We start from the raw sequence: 22627 nt of genomic DNA on the forward strand, positions 1-22627 counted from the left end.
TCCCTTTACCACATTGCCACTCCCATCCCTCGCTTCTTCTAAACCGCCATTTTGTTTTGTTTAGCAGGCAGTTGACACACCAGAAGGAAAACTTCAGTTCTTTCTGTGCTCACTTGTTTGTTCACCCCGACTTGCTGATATGATGGAAACAATGCTATTGGTTCTGTTTTCATGCACCACCAATGGGCTTACGTCTAGCTTTTTTAACACCCTTTATTTTGGAAGATACTAAAAAAACGGATTCCTTTACAGATAATTACTGTACTTACTTTGTTTTGTGCTGCTGCATATTCTGTCATGCTATTATGCTTTCGGTTGTCTTTTTCCCCCTCTAGAAAATAAATACTATTGAACCTTTGGCCTGCTCAGTTCAATGTTCTCTCACCCTGTCTCTCTGTTCTCCCCGACTAGTGTCGTCAAGGAAGAAGTCCCCGACAATGACCAAGACCAAGGGATGGAAAAAGAGCTGACTGAGCGGTCCAATGACGAGCCTGAGATGGTATATCTGACAACCTATTAGTCCAATGATATCTCAGGATTAAGAGAAGTGTTTTTACCCACCCCATTTTGCTGACACTGGATCATTTTCTATTCTATTTTTGTTTGTGACCTCAGGAGGGGAGTGACCATGAGGATGAGGAAGAGGAGGAGGAGGAAGAGGAGGAGATGGATGTGGAGGAGAGCTCTGATGATTCAGACTCTGAGTCAGATGAGAAAGGTAAAATAGCCAAATCGTAGAAATAGCATGTATAGAAGGGACATGACTCTCCATGTTTGAGTCAGTGAGTAGGGTTACATACAATAATACGATTATTGTGGACAGTCAGATTAATGTAATAGTTTGTTTAAAACGTGTACATGCTTTGCAAAAACAATTTCCCTAATAGACCTGTTTCCATGGACACATCTGAAATCAGGCTACCTGATGGGACTTAAATAAATGCAGAAAATCACCAATCAAAATAAACGTTCTACCACGGACATATAAAATGTGTATGTAAACTATTTCTAAGATGTATACTTTTAAGTTTTTCAGAATTCACTTTACCTGAGCTTAAGAGGGAGGCTGGTGCGACCCGGTGCTGTCACATACTCAGATCAAATACTTTGCTGGAACACCAATTTAAGCTTTTTACATGTATTAATAGTTTGAAAGATTGGTCAGAAAACCAGGTGTTTTAATCAGCGTATACTTACTTTGATCATGACCTTACACTGATTTAAGATCAACAGAATACGGTGTTTACATGACTAATTCCATAATTAGCCTACTGCCATAATCAGTTTAATATTGAATTATTAGTGTGCATGTAAATGAACTCATTGATTTGTTGTAAGACAAGAACCTTGGAGTGCTATCTATTTTAGAGACTCCCTGCAGCATCAAGGAACTAACATTCTTGCAAAATGAGACATTTGTTTTTTGATGGAGAAATTTGTTTCATTAACTTACCTGGTTGAATAAAGGCAATATGTTTTATTTTAAAGGGTGTGTAACAGCTCCTGTAAAGTATATGCCACCATGTTTACTATACTTCAGCCAGAGAAGTTCCAGGAGGACCTGGGCAACATCACTGTGTTGAGAGCTACTAAATATGTCTGTCTATGTGAAACCCATGTGAATGTACTTCACCCACCAGAGAAGTTCCAGGAGGACCTGGCCAACATCACTGTGTTGAGAACTACTAAATATGTCTGTCTATGTGAAACCCATGTGAATGTACTTCACCCACCAGAGAACTTCCAGGCGGACCTGGCCAACATCACGTGTGAGATCGCCATCAAGCAGAAGCTGATAGATGAACTGGAGAACAGCCAGCGCCGTCTGCACACGCTCAAACAGCAGTACGAACAGAAACTGATGATGCTGCAGAGCAAGATCAGAGACACACAGCTGGAGAGAGACCGGGTGCTGCACAACATGGGTAAGCGTTATCACGGTAGGAAGTGAAAAGTGTGACTGCTGCAGAGCTACGGGGTACGGCTAAGGCCGTCACTGGCTTCAGTTGACACTGTGAAGAGTTTTGATTTTGCTGTGGTTCTTTAGAACCAGTGACCTGAAAGAAAGCAATTGAACAGCTGGATTTTACTGGAGAGCTGGATTTTACTTTACCCCTTACTCTAACATACTTGATTCAGCTTATCACTTGAGGTCCTGGGGCTCAATTATCAATCGTGCGTGCATTTCTTTAAAAATTCCGCCGTACGTGGGGATTCTAGGATTTGCGTGCGAAAGTTGGATAAATTCCAATAATTTGTGGCGCATGCAAATCCTAGAATCTCCACGTACGCTAGAATTTAGTAAAAAAGATATACGCAACATACAGTGTATTCGGAGAGTTTTCAGGCCCCTTCACTTTTTCCACATTACAGCCTTATTCTAAAATTGATTTTTTTTTTTTGAATCCTCATTTAATCGACACACAATACCCCAGAATGACAAAGCAAAAACCGTTTTTTATACATTTTTGCAAATTTATTAAAACATTTTAAAAAGTATTTATATAAGTATTCAGACCATTTGCTATGAGACTTGAAATTGAGCTCCATTGCATCCTGTTTCCATTGATCATCCTTGAGATGTGGACTCCAAGTTGTAGAAACATGTGGTAAATTCAATTGATTGGACATGATTTGGAAAGGCACACACCTGTCTATATAAGGTCCCACAGTTGACAGTGCATGTCAGAGCAAAAACCAAGCCATGAGGTTGAAGGAATTGTCCGTAGAGCTCTGAGACAGGATTGTTTCGAGGCACCTGATCTGGGGAAGGGTAACAAAAAATGTCTGCATCATTGAAGGTCCCCAAGAACACAGTGGCCTCCATCATTCTTAAATGGAAGAATTTTGGACCCACCAAGACTCTTCCTAGAGCTGGCTGCCTGGCCAAACTGAGCAATCGGGGGAGAAGGGCCTCGGTCAGGGAGGTGCCCAAGAACACGATGGTCACTCTGACAGAGCTCTAGAGTTCCTTTGTGTAGATTGGAGAACCTTCCAGAATGACAACCATCTCTGCAGCACTCCACCAATCAGGCCTTTATGGTAGAGTGGCCATTTAGAAGCCACTCCTCAGTAAAAGACACATGGCAGCCCGCTTGGAGTTTGCCAAAAGGCACCTAAAGACTCTCAGACCATGACAAAGTGTCATATATGCCATTTAGCAGACGCTTTTATCCAAATGGGTCATGTCTGGAGGAAACCTGGCACCATCCCTACGGTGAAGCATGGTGGTGGCAGCACCATGCTGTGGGGATGTTTTTCAGCGGCAGGGACTGGGAGTCTAGTCAGGATCAAGGGAAAGATGAACTGAGCAAAGTACAGAGAGATCCTTGAATGAAACCTGCTCCAGAGCGCTCAGGTCCTCAGACTGGGGCGAAGGTTCACCTTCCAACAGGACAACCACCCTAAGCACACAGCCAAGACAATGCAGGAGTGGCTTTTGGACAAGTCTCAATGTCCTTGAGTGGCCCAGCCAGTCCCCGGACTTGTACCTGATTGAACATCTCTGACGAGACCTGAAAATAGCTGTGCAGCAATGCTCTCCATCCAACCTGATAGAGCTTGAGAGGGTCTGCAGAGAAGAATGGGAGAAGCTCCTCAAATACAGGTGTGCCAATCTTGAAACATCACACCCAAGAAGACTCAAGGATGTAATCACTACCAAAGGTGCTTCAACAAAGTATTGAGTGAAGAGTCTGAGTACTTATGTAAATGTGATATTTCAGTATGGGAAAAAATAAATACAAATGAATCCAAAAGTGTCTAAAAACCTGTTTTTGTTTTGTCATTATAGGGTATTGTATATAGATTGATGAGGGGGAAAATGATTTAATCCATTTTTAAAATAAGGCTGTAACGTAGAAAAATGTGGAAAAAGAGAAGGGGTCTGAATATTTTCCCAAATGCTCTGTATTTTCATTGATAAATCAGAGGCATATTATTTTTGTGTGGTAGTGAACGTTCCTGCCTGGATAACACCCCTCCATTCACCTTTTATAGCAATGAAAACACCCTCATTTGCTCTATGATTTGGAGATGATGAAACTGGGCCATGATGGTGCCTAAAAGAAAGCGCAATGTCAAATTTGATCCCAGCTGTGTAGGGGTGTGTAGGGGGGTGTAGAGGTGTGTGTGTGTGTGTGTGTACGGGTGGGTAGGGGGGTGTGTAGGGGTGGGTAGAGGTGTGTGTGTGTAGAGGTGGGTAGAGGTTTGTGTAGAGGTTTGTGTAGAGGTGTGTGTGTAGGGGGGGGGTGTAGAGGTAGGTAGGGGTGTGTAGAGGTGTGTGTAGAGGGGTGTAGAGGTGTGGGCAGAATGTTACAGTGACTTCTCTAAACTAAACATCCGTGCTGCCTAGCAAGTGACAAACACTGGTTGCGTTTTCTACAAGATTGATTGTCCTTTTGAATCATTTAAAAATAAATGTTAGAACCCATACTTCTTTGCATAAGACAACTTGTTGTTCATTATATTGTTCATCAATACATGATTGTGTTTCTATCTCCTGCCTTGGTATAGGCTCTGAAATTAAATGGGCTATGATGTCATGCACCTAATCCTATCACACAGCAAATATAGCCGTAATGTCTCATAGGGTCAAGGCTACCGGTCTATTTACTTTCCTGTATGCTTGGCTATTGAATGGGGGATTTTGATAAATGGTAGACTACTATTTGTTGTGTAGCAGGAATCATTTAAACCAGTTATGTCAGAAAGGGAGAGACGTCCTGTGATATGCGTGGAGATGCGCACACTTATCTGCCAGGTTCAAAATGTAGAACTAGTTTTCAGGAAAACTGGTGCAGGCAAGGTTTAGAGTATATTTGCAAGCACCTTGAGTAAATGGGGCGGCAGGGTAGCCTACTGGTTAGAGCGTTGGACTAGCAGCCGAAAGGTTACAAGTTCAAATCCCCGAGCTGACAAGGTACAAATCTGTCGTTCTGCCCCTGAACAGGCAGTTAACCCACTGTTTTCATTGAAAATAAGAATTTGTTCTTAACTGACTTGCCTAGTTAAATAAAGGTAAAAAAATAAATAAAAATAAGACCCCTGGTGAACAGCTGACCAATAGGATCAGGTGTGAAGGATTACAGCAGGGCAGGAGCATTCCTTGGGTCAAAAAATGACCCTTTTTGTCTCTGGTCCCCCCCTCCCTTAGGCTCAGTGGAGACGTGCAGCGACGATAAGGCTAAGAAGATCAAGCAGGAGTACGAGAAGAAGCTGAGCATCATGAACAAGGAACTACAGAAGCTACAGTCAGCCCAGAAGGAACACGCACGCCTGCTCAAGAACCAATCCAAGTACGAGACACAGCTGAAGAAGCTCCAACTGGACGTCACAGAGATGAAGAAGACAAAGGTATCAAGAAGACGTACTTGAACCACGAACGATACGACACTGTTAACCACTATGAGGTGTTGGTACTGCATTGATACTGTACTGATATTAATGGGAGGAATCGGCCGGAATGAAGTCGAACAGGGTCCGCTGCCCAGTTCCATCGCTCCACTATGAATGTTAAGTAATTCAAGACTGATATTGATGTGAATGTGAATGTGCTGTATTGTGCAGGTTCGTCTGATGAAGCAGATGAAGGATCAGCAGGAGAAGAACAGGATGACAGAGTCCAGGAGAAACCGAGAGATCGCCACCCTCAAGAAGGACCAGCGCAAACAGGAGGTGAACCATAGGACCGTAGCTTAGTTTGTCAGGCTTGGAGCTGAACGGGCCTCTTCATCATGCTGACCCAAACTGTTTTCTTATAGCTCGTTATCCAGTGACTATAAAGTTGTAGCATTTTCACCATTTAAGCGTTCCTGCTTTAAGCACCTGCTAATGCAACTTACTGCCTCTGGTGTTACTGAATGCCATGTTGATGCAACTTACTGCCATTACTGAATGCTGTGCTAATGCAACTTACTACTACTGGTGTTACTGAATGCCATGCTAATGCAACTTACTGCTACTGGTGTTACTGAATGCCATGCTAATGCAACTTACTGCTACTGGTGTTACTGAATGCCATGCTAATGCAACTTACTGCTACTGGTGTTACTGAATGCCATGCTAATGCAACTTACTACTACTGGTGTTACTGAATGCCATGCTAATGCAACTTACTGCTACTGGTGTTACTGAATCCCATGCTAATGCAACTTACTGCTACTGGTGTTACTGAATGCCATGCTAATGCAACTTACTACTACTGGTGTTACTGAATGCCATGCTAATGCAACTTACTACTACTGGTGTTACTGAATGCCATGCTAATGCAACTTACTGCTACTGGTGTTACTGAATGTCATTAATATGTGTGTTTCACAGCACCAGCTGAAGCTCCTAGAAGCCCAGAAGAGACAACAGGAGCTCATTTTGCGCAGGAAGACTGAGGAGGTGAGCAACACGTAGTAGTAAAAGGATGTGGTGTACAGCAGTGCTGTAAACTATACAGTTACACAATACTAGAAAGCAGTTACACACACATCCTGCAACAAATCACAAACTCTCAACTTGAAATGATCTAGTTGGATCTAATCATCTAAGTTCAAGGAATTTTGAAGTTTATTCTAGGACCAGAAACTAAAAGCTTTTTCCCCCCAAATTCTGTTGTAACCTTTGGTACCTGGAATAGGATATTCGCCTGGGAACGGAGGTTGTAGGAACCATTGGTCAGGGTCAGAGAGCAGAGGTACAGCGAGAGTAGACTGTCAATGATAGCATTGGTTCATAAGAGTTCAACACGTCCTGAAAATCACTGATAACAAGAAACATGGCAGTTGTGTAAATAAAATATAAAGCTCATACTATTCTATTAAGTTCAGCAAACTTCAGCATCAGGCGGTGGTGATCCTGGTGTTCGATGACTGTCGACTTACGTGTGTGTGTGTCTCTGTGTCAGGTGTCTGCTCTGAGGAGACAGGCCAGGCCTATGTCTGGTAAGGTGACCAGCAGGAAGGTGAGTCTCCCAGAGCCCCTCCAAGACTCCTCCCAACGACCCCCCTCAGGACGCCTGCAGTCCTCTGGCTCCACCGCCACCAACGGAACCAGGTGGGGACTGGACAACAGGTCACTGCAGTGCTGTTTTGTGTGTTTAAGTTTCTGTATTACACTGCATGGTGTTTATGTAGAGCAATCAGTATGGCTTTTACAGCTTCTAGCGAGAGAACATGAGACTTGCATGCAACTACAGTGTACATGCCTCAAAAGTGTGTGTGTGTGTGTGTCAGGTCCTACTACAGGGGGTCAACAGGCATATATTCCACCAGAGTGGCCAGGGTGAAGTGGCAGTCTCTGGAGCGTCGTATCTCTGATGTCATCATGCAGAGGATGACCATATCCAACATGGAGTCTGAAATGAACCGCCTACTCAAGGTAAACATGAACTGCTGGTGAATATTGTTTACATATGGTATGATACTTACTATGTTAACCTAAATTAGCCGTGTTAGCATTAACATTAATATTGAAAACGTTGGCTAACTCTCTCTTCTCCCCCCTCCATCGTTCTTCCCTCCTCCACAGCAACGTGAGGAGCTGACCAAGCGGAGGGAGAAGGTGACCAGAAAGAGGGACAGGCTGGCGGGGGAGGGGCCTGAGGCTGAAAAGGCGGTGCTTCCCCTCAACGAGGAAGTGGATGCCGTGGTTGCCAACATCGACTACATCAACGACAGCATCGCTGACTGCCAGGCCAACATTATGCAGATGGAGGAAGCCAAGGTGACACACGCGCACAGACAGGCGCACATGCGCGAGCGCAGATGCACACACAGGCACGCACGTACAGGCACACGCGCGCAGACCCGCAGGCGTGCGCGCAGACGCACACAGGAAGGTGATTGGGCTGATATTAGGCCGTTTTTTATAGACTGTGACCATAATATCTGCATTTACAGGAGGAGGTTGACACGGTGGATATTTCCGCAGTCATCAGCTCCTGTACCCTAACAGAAGCCCGCTTCCTGCTGGACCACTTCATGTCTATGGCCATCAACAGAGTAAATAACTTACTGCCGTTTACCTGTCCCTCCCTAGTTCCTACCCCGTCTCTCACACCATTGGTTTATCTGAGTTTAGTTTAACCCCAGGTTCCATATGTACCCAATTAAAGTCTGTTTCTACGATTGTTAATGTGTTTAGTTCTGTGTGTATATGCACAAGCACCCTCCTCATTGTGTATTCATCTTTTGTTTGTGTACTGTGAAGTATTACACACAAGCATAGCTCTGATTGCTGACTTTTAGTGCGACCCTTCTTATAGCTGACCTTTTGACCTCTAACCAATCCCAGGGTCTGCAGGCGGCTCAGAGGGAGTCCCAGGTGAAGGTGATGGAGGGCAGGCTGAAGCAGACTGAGATCACCAGCGCCACTCAGAACCAGCTGCTGTTCCACATGCTGAAGGAGAAGGCTGAGTTTAACCCCGAACTGGACGCCCTGCTGGGGAACGCTCTGCAAGGTAACAGCACTTAGCCACAACCTGCTAGCCACACACTGCAAGACGTATACAGATGTAAGATCAACTGGAAATTTAAAGCTTGTAGTGTATTCAAGATTTAAAAAGGCTTCTAAAGTTTGTAGTTTCCACTTTAAAATGTCATACTTGATTTGCCCGAATGAAACATTCATCATTTGGGGATTATTTTCCTGCTGTTGCAAACTGGCTCAAATTACGGTCCTACATCCTGTAGTTCAGTCCGAGGCCTTGACCCTGACCTACTCAGCCTTTGCCACTGGCAGTCCGTGAGGTCAAGCCCACAGCGCTAACAGGTCTGGCTCACCCCATAATTATGTAGGATTGAAGCAATAACTCAGCCAAAGTATCTAAGCAAAGGTATTGAAGTGTACCTGCGTGTTTGTGTTCAACTTGTCAGCACACTGATTTGTTGGGATGGCCTCCAGAACCAGGGCTGGGTGGCTATGGTCTACTGTATGATGATTTGGGCCTGTTTCAGTTGATGTTGCTCATTGCCTCCTCCTGAATAGATGCTGCTTTTAAAAGTCACCCCAACAAATTGTTGCAATCACACAAAAGTCAGTTGGACTAAGCAAGCCTCTGGGACCAAGCCTCTGGGCCCAAGCCTCTGGGCCCAAGCCTCTGGGCCCAAGCCTCTGGGCCCAAGCCTCTGGGCCCAAGCCTCTGGGACCAAGCCTCTGGGACCAAGCCTCTGGGACCAAGCCTCTGTCGTTTTTGTGTTCCATTATTTATCAAGTTTGAAAACCCATCTGTTTTTTACCTTTTTTGTTTCATGGTTTGTATGGTTATAGAGAGAGGTTTTCTGTTTCATGGTTTGTATGGTTATAGAGAGAGGTTTTCTGTTTCATGGTTTGTATGGTTATAGAGAGAGGTTTTCTGTTTCATGGTTTGTATGGTTATAGAGAGAGGTTTTCTGTTTCATGGTTTGTATGGTTATAGAGAGAGGTTTTCTGTTTCATGGTTTATATGGTTATCAAGAGGTTTTCTGTTTCATGGTTTGTATGGTTATAGAGAGAGGTTTTCTGTTTCATGGTTTGTATGGTTATAGAGAGAGGTTTTCTGTTTCATGGTTTATATGGTTATCAAGAGGTTTTCTGTTTCATGGTTTATATGGTTATAGAGAGAGGTTTTCTGTTTCATGGTTTGTATGGTTATAGAGAGGTTTGTATGGTTATAGAGGTTTTTTGTTTCATGGTTTGTATGGTTATAGAGAGAGGTTTTCTGTTTCATGGTTTGTATGGTTATAGAGGTTTTCTGTTTCATGGTTTGTATGGTTATAGAGAGAGGTTTTTTGTTTCATGGTTTATATGGTTATAGAGAGAGGTTTGTATGGTTATAGAGGTTTTTTGTTTCATGGTTATAGGTTTTCTGTTTCATGGTTTATATGGTTATAGAGAGAGGTTTTCTGTTTCATGGTTTGTATGGTTATAGAGAGAGGTTTTTTGTTTCATGGTTTATATGGTTATAGAGAGAGTTTTTATGGTTATTTTTCTGTTTCATGGTTTGTATGGTTATAGAGAGGTTTTCTGTTTCATGGTTTGTATGGTTATAGAGAGAGGTTTTCTGTTTCATGGTTTGTATGGTTATAGAGGTTTTTTGTTTCATGGTTTATATGGTTATAGAGGTTTTCTGTTTCATGGTTTGTATGGTTATAGGGTGAGGTTTGTATGGTTATAGGTGTTTATGGTTATAGAGAGAGGTTTTCTGTTTCATGGTTTATATGGTTATAGAGAGAGGTTTTCTGTTTCATGGTTTGTATGGTTATAGAGAGAGGTTTTCTGTTTCATGGTTTATATGGTTATAGAGAGAGATTTTTCTGTTTCATGGTTTGTATGGTTATAGAGAGAGGTTTGTATGGTTATAGAGAGAGGTTTTCTGTTTCATGGTTTGTATGGTTATAGAGAGAGGTTTGTATGGTTATAGAGGTTTTTTGTTTCATGGTTTGTATGGTTATAGAGAGAGGTTTTCTGTTTCATGGTTTGTATGGTTATAGAGAGGTTTTCTGTTTCATGGTTTGTATGGTTATAGAGAGGTTTTCTGTTTCATGGTTTGTATGGTTATAGAGAGAGGTTTTCTGTTTCATGGTTTGTATGGTTATAGAGAGGTTTTTTGTTTCATGGTTTATATGGTTATAGAGAGGTTTTCTGTTTCATGGTTTGTATGGTTATAGGGTGAGGTTTGTATGGTTATAGAGAGAGGTGTTTATGGTTATAGAGAGAGGTTTTCTGTTTCATGGTTTGTATGGTTATAGAGAGAGGTTTTCTGTTTCATGGTTTGTATGGTTATAGAGAGAGGTTTGTATGGTTATAGAGAGAGGTTTTCTGTTTCATGGTTTATATGGTTATAGAGAGAGATTTTTCTGTTTCATGGTTTATATGGTTATAGAGAGAGGTTTGTATGGTTATAGAGAGAGGTTTTCTGTTTCATGGTTTATATGGTTATCAAGAGGTTTTCTGTTTCATGGTTTATATGGTTATAGAGGTTTTCTGTTTCATGGTTTGTATGGTTATAGAGAGGTTTGTATGGTTATTTTTTGTTTCATGGTTTGTATGGTTATAGAGAGAGGTTTTCTGTTTCATGGTTTGTATGGTTATAGAGAGAGGTTTTCTGTTTCATGGTTTGTATGGTTATAGAGAGAGGTTTTTTGTTTCATGGTTTATATGGTTATAGAGAGAGGTTTCTATGGTTATAGAGAGGTTTTCTGTTTCATGGTTTATATGGTTATAGAGAGAGGTTTTCTGTTTCATGGTTTATATGGTTATAGAGAGAGGTTTTCTGTTTCATGGTTTGTATGGTTATAGAGAGAGGTTTTTTGTTTCATGGTTTATATGGTTATAGAGAGAGGTTTTTATGGTTATAGAGAGGTTTTCTGTTTCATGGTTTGTATGGTTATAGAGAGGTTTTCTGTTTCATGGTTTGTATGGTTATAGAGAGAGGTTTTCTGTTTATGGTTTGTATGGTTATAGAGGTTTTTGTTTCATGGTTTATATGGTTATAGAGAGGTTTTCTGTTTCATGGTTTGTATGGTTATAGGGTGAGGTTTTATGGTTATAGAGAGAGGTGTTTATGGTTATAGAGAGAGGTTTTCTGTTTCATGGTTTATATGGTTATAGAGAGAGGTTTTCTGTTTCATGGTTTGTATGGTTATAGAGAGAGGTTTTCTGTTTCATGGTTTATATGGTTATAGAGAGAGATTTTTCTGTTTCATGGTTTATATGGTTATAGAGAGAGGTTTGTATGGTTATAGAGAGAGGTTTTCTGTTTCATGGTTTGTATGGTTATAGAGAGAGGTTTGTATGGTTATAGAGGTTTTTTGTTTCATGGTTTGTATGGTTATAGAGAGAGGTTTTCTGTTTCATGGTTTGTATGGTTATAGAGAGAGGTTTTCTGTTTCATGGTTTGTATGGTTATAGAGAGAGGTTTTCTGTTTCATGGTTTGTATGGTTATAGAGAGGTTTTTTGTTTCATGGTTTATATGGTTATAGAGAGGTTTTCTGTTTCATGGTTTGTATGGTTATAGGGTGAGGTTTGTATGGTTATAGAGAGAGGTTTTCTGTTTCATGGTTTGTATGGTTATAGAGAGAGGTTTTCTGTTTCATGGTTTGTATGGTTATAGAGAGAGGTTTGTATGGTTATAGAGAGAGGTTTTCTGTTTCATGGTTTATATGGTTATAGAGAGAGATTTTTCTGTTTCATGGTTTGTATTTTAGAGAGGTTTGTATGGTTATAGAGAGGTTTTCTGTTTCATGGTTTGTATGGTTATAGAGAGAGGTTTGTATGGTTATAGAGGTTTTTGTTTCATGGTTTGTATGGTTATGAAGAGAGGTTTTCTGTTTCATGGTTTGTATGGTTATAGAGAGAGGTTTTCTGTTTCATGGTTTGTATGGTTATAGAGAGAGGTTTTTTGTTTCATGGTTTATATGGTTATAGAGAGAGGTTTCTATGGTTATAGAGAGGTTTTCTGTTTCATGGTTTATATGGTTATAGATGAGGTTTTCTGTTTCATGGTTTATATGGTTATAGAGAGGTTTTTGTTTATGGTTTGTATGGTTATAATGAGGTTTTTGTTTCATGGTTTATATGGTTATAGAAGTGTTTTTATGGTTATAGAGAGGTTTTCTGTTTCATGGTTTGTATGGTTATAGAAGGTTTTCTGTTTCATTGGTTTGTATGGTTATAGAGAGAGGTTTTCTGTTTCATGATTTGTATGGTTATAGAGAGGTTTTTTGTTTCATGGTTTATATGGTTATAGAGAGGTTTTCTGTTTCATGGTTTGTATGGTTATAGGGTGAGGTTTGTATGGTTATAGAGAGAGGTTTTCTGTTTCATGGTTTGTATGGTTATAGAGAGAGGTTTTTATGGTTATAGAGAGAGGTTTTCTGTTTCATGGTTTGTATGGTTATAGAGAGAGGTTTTTGGTTATAGAGAGAGGTTTTCTGTTTCATGGTTTGTATGGCTATAGAGAGAGGTTTGTATGGTTATAGAGAGGTTTTCTGTTTCATGGTTTGTATGGTTATAGAGGGGTTTTCTGTTTCATGGTTTATATGGTTATAGAGGAGATTTTTCTGTTTCATGGTTTATATGGTTATAGAGAGCGGTTTGTATGGTTATAGAGAGAGGTTTTTGTTTCATGGTTTGTATGGTTATAGAGAAGGTTTTTGGTTATAGAGGTTTTTTGTTTCATGGTTTGTATGGTTATAGAGAAGGTTTTCTGTTTCATGGTTTGTATGGTTGAATGAAGGTTTTCTGTTTCATGGTTTGTATGGTTATAGAGATGTGTTTTCTGTTTCATGGTTTGTATGGTTATAGAATGAGGTTTGTATGGTTATAGAGTGAGGTTTTTATGGTTATAGAGAGAGGTTTTCTGTTTCATGGTTTGTATGGTTATAGAGAGAGGTTTTTGGTTATAGAGAGAGGTTTTCTGTTTCATGGTTTGTATGGCTATAGAGAGAGGTTTGTATGGTTATAGAGAGAGGTTTTTTTTGTTACGGGGTTGACATTTTGTTATGGTTCCATTGAACCAGTATCTGTTGAGGAGGATGCCCTGACTGTGGAACAGTAGACCGAGCACTCATATACTGTCTTTTCTTTTGTTTTTCATTATGGGGGAATGAGTGTGTTTTGATTATGGGGGAATTAATGAATGTGTTTTTGATTATGGGGGAATGAATGAATGTGTGTTTGATTATGGGGGAATGAATGAATGTGTTTTTGATTATGGGGGAATGAATGTGGTTTTGATTATGGGGGAATGAATGAATGTGGTTTTGATTAGGGGGGAATGAATGAATGTGTTTTTGATTATGGGGGAATGAATGAATGAGTTTTTGATTATGGGGGAATGCATTAATGTGTTTTTGATTATGGGGGAATGAATGAATGTGTTTTTGATTATGGGGGAATGAATGAATGTGTTTTTGATTATGGGGAAATGAATGAATGTGTTTTTGATTATGGGGGAATGAATGAATGTGTTTTTGATTATGGGGGAATGAATGAATGAATGTGTTTTTGATTATGGGGGTATGAATGAATGTGTTTTTGATTATGGGGGAATGAATGAATGCGTTTTTGATTATGGGGGAATGAATGAATGTGTTTTGATTATGGGGGAATGAATGAATGTGTTTTTGATTATGGTGGAATGCATTAATGTGTTTTTGATTATGGGGGAATGAATGAATGTGTGTTTGATTATGGGGGAATGAATGAATGTGTTTTTGATTATGGGGGAATGAATGAATGTGTTTTTGATTATGGGGGAATGAATGAATGTGTTTTTGATTATGGGGGAATGAATGAATGTGTTTTTGATTATGGGGGAATGAATGAATGTGTTTTTGATTATGGGGGAATGAATGAATGTGTTTTTGATTATGGGGGAATGAATGAATGTGTTTTTGATTATGGGGGAATGAATGAATGTGTGTTTGATTATGGGAGAATGAATGAATGTGTTTTTGTTTATGGGGGAATGAATGAATGTGTTTTTGATTATGGGGGAATGAATGAATGTGTGTTTGATTATGGGAGAATGAATGAATGTGTTTTTGTTTATGGGGGAATGAATGAATGTGTTTTTGATTATGGGGGAATGAATTAATGTGTTTTTGATTATGGGGGAATGAATGAATGTGTTTTTGATTATGGGGGAATGAATGAATGTGTTTTTGATTATGGGGGAATGAATGAATGTGTTTTTGATTATGGGGGAATGAATGAATGTGTTTTTGATTATGGGGGAATGAATGAATGTGTTTTTGATTATGGGGGAATGAATGAATGTGTTTTTGATTTGTGTGTTGCCTTTTTTCTGTTCCCCTGCCCATGGTGCCTTAATGTATACAGAGCTAGGTAACATGCCATTGGGTAAGTAACAGACACCAGACTCTCTCTCTCTCTATATATATATTTATATATATATGTTTTTATATGAATGCATGGGTCCCCCTCCTGGAAACTAACTCAGCAACATAACATGAGCAGGTGCATGAGGTGTAATGTCTTCAGGCCTCCCTCCATCTGTCAGCTGACCCTCCTTCTCTTCCTCCCAATGTGAAAGAACCCCCCTCCCAGTGTGTTACAGCCACCATGCCTAATAGTGTAGCACCTGCTAATATAACTACTGTACCTGTATCTTCAGAGAACCCCGCCCTTCACAGGTAGAACCAGGAAGTTTGTCTCAGTTGGACCCTGTAGGCAAACCATACTGACAGTCAGACTAATGATTCCAACCTTGTTGACCTCTCATAGCCCCTCACACCTGACCTCTCTTTACCCTCTCACCCTTTCAACCCCTGAGCCCTGTCAACGCTTCCATCTCAGTGACTGGACAAGGACCAGTTATTTTCAGGACTTTTTCAAGCAACTTGTATAAAACGGCATGGCGCTGCGCTGACATCATCTGCTTCTTCTCCTTGTCCATTATCATCACATCTACCTTGTTCAATAATCTAAACCACATCTTGTTAACATCTGTTTGTAGCCAACACAGTACTAGCATAACCTTTGGTTCAATAAAAGGTTTTACCCTTGTTCCTTGTTTGGTTTGATAATAGGCAGGTATTTGGACTACTAGACAGAACTTCAAAAGTAAACCAACTTAAGTTTGTTGTTATTTAGTCATAACACACAAAGAATAATACTTGTCTATGGATGTTGTTTGGTTCTGACATACAGTACAACTGATATTTTTGGTCCTTGAATTTCACAGAGAACGGGGATGACAGCAGCAGTGACGAATCTGCCCAGAGTCCTGCAACAGAGGGACAGTCAGTATCACTCAAATTACAACAAAAAAATTAATTCGTTTACATTTGACTTATGGTTTTATGGTAACTCATGCATTCCACTTCCTCGTTCCAGCTCCCTGGCATCAGATCTAATGAAACTCTGTGGAGAGACCAAAACAAGGAGCAAGGTATGATTATCAGCCTGTTAGTGTGTTTTACTGTCCTCGTGGGGACGTGTGTACGGTCTTGTTTAATTATCCTCGTGGGGACGTGTGTGGTCTTGTTTTACTGTCCTCGTGGGGACGTGTGTGTGGTCTTGTTTAATTATCCTCGTGGGGACGTGTGTGGTCTTGTTTTACTATCCTCGTGGGGACGTGTGTGTGTGTGTGGTCTTGTTTTACTGTCCTCGTGGCGACGTGTGTGTGTGTGTGTGGTCTTGTTTTACTATTCTCGTGGGGACGTGTGTGTGTGGTCTTGTTTTACTGTCCTCATGTGGACGTGTGTGTGTGTGGTCTTGTTTTACTGTCCTCGTGGGGACGTGTGTGTGTGTGTGTGTGTGGTCTTGTTTTACTGTCCTCGTGGGGACGTGTGTGTGTGTGTGGTCTTGTTTTACTATTCTCGTGGGGACGTGTGTGTGTGGTCTTGTTTTACTGTCCTCATGTGGACGTGTGTGTGAGGTCTTGTTTTACTATCCTCATGGGACGTGTGTGTGAGGTCTTGTTTTACTATCCTCGTGGGGACGTGTGTGTGTGTGTGTGTGGTCTTGTTTTACTATCCTCGTGGGGACGTGTGTGTGTGTGGTCTTGTTTTACTATCCTCATGGGGACGTGTGTGTGTGGTCTTGTTTTACTGTCCTCGTGTGGACGTGTGTGTGAGGTCTTGTTTTACTGTCCTCGTGTGGGGTGTGTGTGTGTGTGTGGTCTTGTTTTACTGTCCTCATGTGGACGTGTGTGTGTGTGGTCTTGTTTTACTGTCCTCGTGGGGACGTGTGTGTGTGGTCTTGTTTTACTATTCTCGTGGGGACGTGTGTGTGTGGTCTTGTTTTACTGTCCTCATGTGGACGTGTGTGTGTGGTCGTGTTTTACTGTCCTCATGTGGACGTGTGTGTGTGTGTGGTCTTGTTTTACTATCCTTGTGTGGACGTGTGTGTGTGTGTGTGTGTGGTCTTGTTTTACTATCCTCGTGGGGACGTGTGTGTGTGGTCTTGTTTTACTATTCTCGTGGGGACGTGTGTGTGTGGTCTTGTTTTACTGTCCTCGTGTGGACGTGTGTGTGTGTGTGGTCTTGTTTTACTGTCCTCGTGTGGACGTGTGTGTGTGTGTGTGTGTGGTCTTGTTTAATTATCCTCGTGGGGACATGTGTGTGTGGTCTTGTTTTACTATCCTCGTGGGGACGTGTGTGTGTGGTCTTGTTTTACTATCCTCGTGGGGACGTGTGTGTGTGTGTGTGTGGTCTTGTTTTACTGTCCTTGTGGGGACGTGTGTGTGGTCTTGTTTAATTATCCTCGTGGGGACGTGTGTGTGTGTGGTCTTGTTTAATTATCCTCGTGGGGACGTGTGTGTGTGTGTGTGTGGTCTTGTTTAATTATCCTCGTGGGGACGTGTGTGTGTGTGGTCTTGTTTTACTATCCTCGTGGGGACGTGTGTGTGTGTGTGTGGTCTTGTTTTACTGTCCTTGTGGGGACGTGTGTGGGTGTGTGGTCTTGTTTAATTATCCTCGTGGGGACGTGTGTGTGTGTGTGTGTGTGTGGTCTTGTTTTACTATCCTCGTGGGGACGTGTGTGTGTGTGTGGTCTTGTTTTACTGTCCTTGTGGGGACGTGTGTGTGGTCTTGTTTAATTATTTATCCTCGTGGGGACGTGTGTGTGTGGTCTTGTTTAATTATCCTCGTGGGGACGTGTGTGTGTGTGTGTGGTCTTGTTTTACTATCCTCGTGGGGACGTGTGTGTGTGGTCTTGTTTTACTGTCCTTGTGGGGACGTGTGTGTGTGGTCTTGGTCTTGTTTTACTGTCCTTGTGGGGACGTGTGTGTGTGTGGTCTTGTTTAATTATCCTCGTGGGGACGTGTGTGTGTGGTCTTGTTTTACTGTCCTCGTGGGGACGTGTGTGTGTGGTCTTGTTTTACTGTCCTTGTGGGGACGTGTGTGTGTGGTCTTGTTTACTGTCCTCGTGGGGACGTGTGTGTGTGTGTGTGGTCTTGTTTTACTATCCTCTTGGGGACGTGTGTGTGTGTGGTCTTGTTTTACTGTCCTTGTGGGGACGTGTGTGTGTGGTCTTGTTTTACTGTCCTTGTGGGGACGTGTGTGTGTGGTCTTGTTTAATTATCCTCGTGGGGACGTGTGTGTGTGGTCTTGTTTTACTGTCCTCGTGGGGACGTGTGTGTGTGGTCTTGTTTTACTGTCCTCGTGGGGACGTGTGTGTGTGTGTGTGGTCTTGTTTTACTATCCTCTTGGGGACGTGTGTGTGTGTGGTCTTGTTTTACTGTCCTTGTGGGGACGTGTGTGTGTGTGGTCTTGTTTTACTGTCCTTGTGGGGACGTGTGTGTGTGTGGTCTTGTTTTACTATCCTCGTGGGGACGTGTGTGGTCTTGTTTTACTGTCCTCGTGGGGACGTGTGTGTGTGGTCTTGTTTTAATGTTCTCGTTGTCATGGTCAATACTGCTATCATCTAGTGTATAAGCTGCTTCAGACTGCATGCCTCTGTAGCTCAGACCCCTCTTGTTTATGACTTTAACAACATCTATAATGCGCTCCAGCACTTGCCTTCTTCTGCGTACTTGCTCTCCATGAGCAGACATCTGACTGCCGATGAACAGGCCCTCAATGTTAACTTCAGGGGACCTTAAGAAAGTAGGCCTCGGCATAACCTCTATGCATAATGCTGTTCTCATTCTCTTCCACTCTGATGGATATGTTTCCAGTCTGCTATTCTCTGTGGACTTTGCAAATGCCATACAAATGAATTAGAATAAAGCATGGTTCTCTTCACTGTATGACAGCTACTTCCTGTTGGTCCCATCTTTACAAAAGAAAACCTTCTGCACCACAGACTTTTCACACTTTTGTTGGAGGTGGAAACTAAAAAACATATCTATGTCCCCTGACTTCAGCCTCAGTGGCAGTGTCATCCTGGCTCTGGCTCAATCTACATCTGTCCACTGCAGATGCACTATCCTCAACCTGGATGAGAAATTTGTATAAATGTGTATATTAGTATAATATTATAACATTATTATATTAACATTTAACTTTTTATTTAAACTCAGTAAAAGTCCTCTCACTGTCAACTGCGTTTATTTTCAGCAAACATAACATTTGTAAATATATGTTTGAACATAACAAGATACAACAACTGAGACATAAACTGAACAAGTTCCACAGACATGTGACTAACAGAAATGGAATAATGTGTCCCTGAAATCCGGGCTCTTCGTTGGCCATGGCAGAACACTGACATTCCTGTCTTGCAGGAAATCACGCACAGAACGAGCAGTATGGCTGGTGGTATTGTCATGCTGGAGGGTCATGTCAGGATGAGCCTGCAGGAAGGGTACCACATGAGGGAGGAGGATGCCTTCCCTGTAACGGACAGCGTTGAGATTGCCTGCAATGACAACAAGCTCAGCCCGATGATGCTGTGACACACCGCCCCAGACCAAATCGATCCCGCTCCAGAGTACAGGCCTCGGTGTAACGCTCATTTCTTTGACGATAAACGCGAATCCGACCATCACCTCTGGTGCGACAAAACCGCGACTTGTCAGTGAAGAGCACTTTTTGCCGGTCCTGTCTGGTCCAGCGACGGTGGGTTTGTGCCCATAGGCAACGTTGTTGCCGGTGATGTCTGGTGAGGACCTGCCTTACAACAGGCCTACAAGCCCTCAGTCCAGCCTCCCTCAGCCTATTGCGGACAGTCTGAGCACTGATGGAGGGATTGTGCGTTCCTGGTGTAACTCTGTCAGTTGTTGTTGCCATCCTGTACCTGTTCCGCAGGTGTGATGTACCGATCCTGTGCAGGTGTTGTTACGCGTGGTCTGCCACTGCGAGGACGATCAGCTGTCCGTTCTGGTCTACATTGGTGGCTAGTCTCTAGTTTGTTGATGCTAAGTACTAACTTACCATCCCTTGTGTGTGTAGTCTTGTTTTACTGTGTGTGTGTGGTCTTGTTTTACTATCCTTGTATGTGTGGTCTTGTTTTACTGTCCTCGTAGGGACGTGTGTATGTGAGGTCTTGTTTTACTGTCCTCGTGGGGACGTGTGTGTGTGGTCTTGTTTTGCTGTTTGTGGTGTTGTTTTACTATCCTCGTGTGTGTGGTCTTGTTTTGCTGTCCTTGGGGACGTGTGTGTTTGTGGTGTTGTTTTACTATCCTCGTGTGTGTGGTCTTGTTTTACTATCCTTGTATGTGTGGTCTTGTTTTACTGTCCTCGTAGGGACGTGTGTATGTGAGGTCTTGTTTTACTGTCCTCGTGGGGACGTGTGTGTGTGGTCTTGTTTTACTATCCTCGTGTGTGTGTGGTCTTGTTTTACTATCCTCGTGGGGACGTGTGTGTGTGGTCTTGTTTTACTATCCTCTTGGGGACAAATTTGTGTGTGGTCTTGTTTTACTGTCCTCGTGGGGATTGTGTGTGGTCTTGTTTTACTGTCCTCGCGGGGATGTGTGTGTGAGGTCTTGTTTTACTATCCTCTTGGGGACAAATTTGTGTGTGGTCTTGTTTTACTATCCTCGTGGGGATGTGTGTGTGGTCTTGTTTTACTGTCCTCATGTGTGTGTGTGTGTGGTCTTGTTTTGCTGTCCGTGTGTGTGTGTGGTCTTGTTTTACTGTCCTCGTGGGAACGTGTGTGTGTGTGTGGTCTTGTTTTGCTGTGTGTGTGTGTGGTCTTCTTTTACTGTCCTCGTGGGAACGTGTGTGTGTGTGGTCTTGTTTTGCTGTCCGTGTGTGTGTGTGGTCTTGTTTTACTATCCTCGTGGGGACGTGTGTGTGTGTGTGTGTGTGAGGTCTTGTTTTACTGTCCTCGTGTGGACGTGTGTGGTCTTGTGTTACTGTCCTCGTGGGGACGTTTGTGTGTGTGAGGTCTTGTTTTATCTCCTCGTGGGGACGTGTGTGTGTGAGGTCTTGTTTTATCTCCTCGTGCGGACGTGTGTCAAATCAAATTGTATTTGTCACATACACATGGTTAGCAGATGTTAATGCGAGTGTAGCGAAATGCTTGTGCTTCTAGTTCCGACAATGCAATAATGACCAACGAGTAATCTAACCTACTAATTTCACAACAACTACCTTAAAGGGATGAAGAATATGTACATAAAGATATATGAATGAGTGATGGTACAGAACGGCATAGGCAAGATGCAGTAGATGGTATCGAGTAGAGTATATACATATACGATGAGTAATGTAGGGTAAGTGGCAGTGTGTGTGTGTGTGTGTGTGTGTGTGTGTGTGTGTGTGTGTGTGTGTGTGTGTGTGTGTGTGTGTGTTGTATTACTGTCCTCGTGGGGACGTGTGTGTGGTCTTGTTTTACTGTCCTCGTGGGGACGTGTGTGTGGTCTTGTTTTACTATCCTCGTGTGTGTGTGTGTGGTCTTGTTTTACAATCCTCGTGTGTGTGGTCTTGTTTTGCTGTGTGTGTGTGTGTGTGTGTGTGTGTGTGTGTGTGTGTGTGTGTGTGGTCTTGTTTTGCTGTCCTCGTGTTTTTGTGTGTGTGGTCTTGTTTTACTGTCCTCGTGTGTGTGTGTGTGTGTGTGTGGTCTTGTTTTACTGTCCTCGTGTTTGTGTGTGTGTGGTCTTGTTTTGCTGTCCTCGTGTTTGTGTGTGTGTGGTCTTGTTTTACTGACCTCGTGTTTGTGTGTGTGTGGTCTTGTTTTGCTGTCCTCGTGTTTGTGTGTGTGTGGTCTTGTTTTGCTGTCCTCGTGTGTGTGTGTGTGGTCTTGTTTACCTGTCCTCGTGTGTGTGTGTGTGTGTGTGTGTGTGTGTGTGTGTGTGTGTGTGTGTGTGTGTGTGTGGTCTTGTTTTACAATCCTCGTGTGTGTGGTCTTGTTTTACTGTCCGTGTGTGTGTGTGTGTGTGTGTGTGTGTGTGTGTGTGTGTGTGTGTGTGTGTGTGTGTGTGTGTGTGTGTGTGTGTGTGTGTGTGTGTGTGTGTGTGTGTGTGTGTGTGTGTGTGTGTGTGTGTGTGTGTGTGGTCTTGTTTTGCTGTCCTCGTGTATGTGGTCTTGTTTTGCTGTCCTCGTGTTTTTGTGTGTGTGTGTGTGTGTGTGTGTGTGTGTGGTCTTGTTTTACTGTCCTCGTGTTTGTGTGTGTGTGGTCTTGTTTTACTGTCCTCGTGTTTGTGTGTGTGTGGTCTTGTTTTACTGTCCTCGTGTTTGTGTGTGTGTGGTCTTGTTTTACTGTCCTCGTGTTTGTGTGTGTGTGGTCTTGTTTTGCTGTCCTCGTGTGTGTGTGTGGTCTTGTTTTGCTGTCCTCGTGTGTGTGTGGTCTTGTTTTGCTGTCCTCGTGTATGTGTGTGTCTTGTTTTGCTGTCCTCGTGTGTGTGTGTGTGTGTGTGTGTGTGTGTGTGTGTGTGTGTGTGTGTGTGTGTGTGTGTGTGTGTGTGTGTGTGTGTGTGTGTGTGTGTGGTCTTGTTTTACTGTCCTCGTGTTTGTGTGTGTGTGGTCTTGTTTTGCTGTCCTTGTGTGTGTGTGTGGTCTTGTTTTGCTGTCCTCGTGTGTGTGTGGTCTTGTTTTGCTGTCCTCGTGTGTGTGTGTGGTCTTGTTTTGCTGTCCTCGTGTGTGTGTGTGTGTGTGTGTGTGTGTGTGTGTGTGTGTGTGTGTGTGTGTGTGTGTGTGTGTGTGTGGTCTTGTTTTACTATCCTTGTGTGTGTGGTCTTGTTTTACTGTCCTCGTGGGGACGTGTGTGTGTGTGATCTTGTTTTACTGTCCTCGTGGGGACGTG

General features: G+C 42.6%; 1 protein-coding gene and 3 long non-coding RNA genes across 12 annotated transcripts in view; all 4 read left to right on the forward strand.

The window, feature by feature from the left end:
- LOC118395967 (kinesin-like protein KIF21A) overlaps positions 1-22627 on the forward strand; it is a 79229-nt gene that overhangs the window by 44663 nt on the left and 11939 nt on the right. For 5 of the 7 annotated variants that reach the window (XM_035790080.2, XM_035790082.2, XM_035790083.2 and 2 more), the window contains 14 exons: positions 412-499; positions 616-718; positions 1737-1925; positions 5156-5355; positions 5569-5676; positions 6322-6390; positions 6896-7044; positions 7224-7368; positions 7519-7713; positions 7890-7991; positions 8284-8449; positions 14816-14836; positions 15681-15738; positions 15833-15887. In XM_035790080.2, coding sequence (XP_035645973.1) covers positions 412-499; positions 616-718; positions 1737-1925; positions 5156-5355; positions 5569-5676; positions 6322-6390; positions 6896-7044; positions 7224-7368; positions 7519-7713; positions 7890-7991; positions 8284-8449; positions 14816-14836; positions 15681-15738; positions 15833-15887 — 1648 coding nt within the window. The remainder of the gene's footprint in view (positions 1-411; positions 500-615; positions 719-1736; positions 1926-5155; positions 5356-5568; positions 5677-6321; positions 6391-6895; positions 7045-7223; positions 7369-7518; positions 7714-7889; positions 7992-8283; positions 8450-14815; positions 14837-15680; positions 15739-15832; positions 15888-22627) is intronic. The other 2 variants (XM_035790081.2, XM_035790085.2) reach the window with 1 other exon arrangement.
- Positions 9670-14809, forward strand: LOC127908323 (uncharacterized). Its single transcript, XR_008066822.1, has 3 exons — positions 9670-9698; positions 12761-12878; positions 13421-14809. It is a non-coding gene; the product is annotated as an uncharacterized LOC127908323 (long non-coding RNA).
- LOC127908321 (uncharacterized) lies at positions 9731-12258 on the forward strand. 3 transcript variants are annotated; one of them, XR_008066820.1, is made up of 4 exons: positions 9731-9830; positions 10167-10464; positions 10498-10880; positions 12202-12258. It is a non-coding gene; the product is annotated as an uncharacterized LOC127908321 (long non-coding RNA). The 3 variants fall into 3 exon arrangements; XR_008066818.1 differs by lacking the exon at positions 12202-12258 and adding an exon at positions 12053-12166; XR_008066819.1 differs by lacking the exons at positions 10498-10880; positions 12202-12258 and adding an exon at positions 11624-12166 and having other exon boundaries at positions 10167-10337.
- Positions 18134-21174, forward strand: LOC127908322 (uncharacterized). The gene is made up of 3 exons (XR_008066821.1): positions 18134-19924; positions 20145-20290; positions 20364-21174. It is a non-coding gene; the product is annotated as an uncharacterized LOC127908322 (long non-coding RNA).

Source organism: Oncorhynchus keta, chromosome 17 (assembly GCF_023373465.1).
Source record: "Oncorhynchus keta strain PuntledgeMale-10-30-2019 chromosome 17, Oket_V2, whole genome shotgun sequence".
NCBI classification, from domain to species: domain Eukaryota; kingdom Metazoa; phylum Chordata; class Actinopteri; order Salmoniformes; family Salmonidae; genus Oncorhynchus; species Oncorhynchus keta.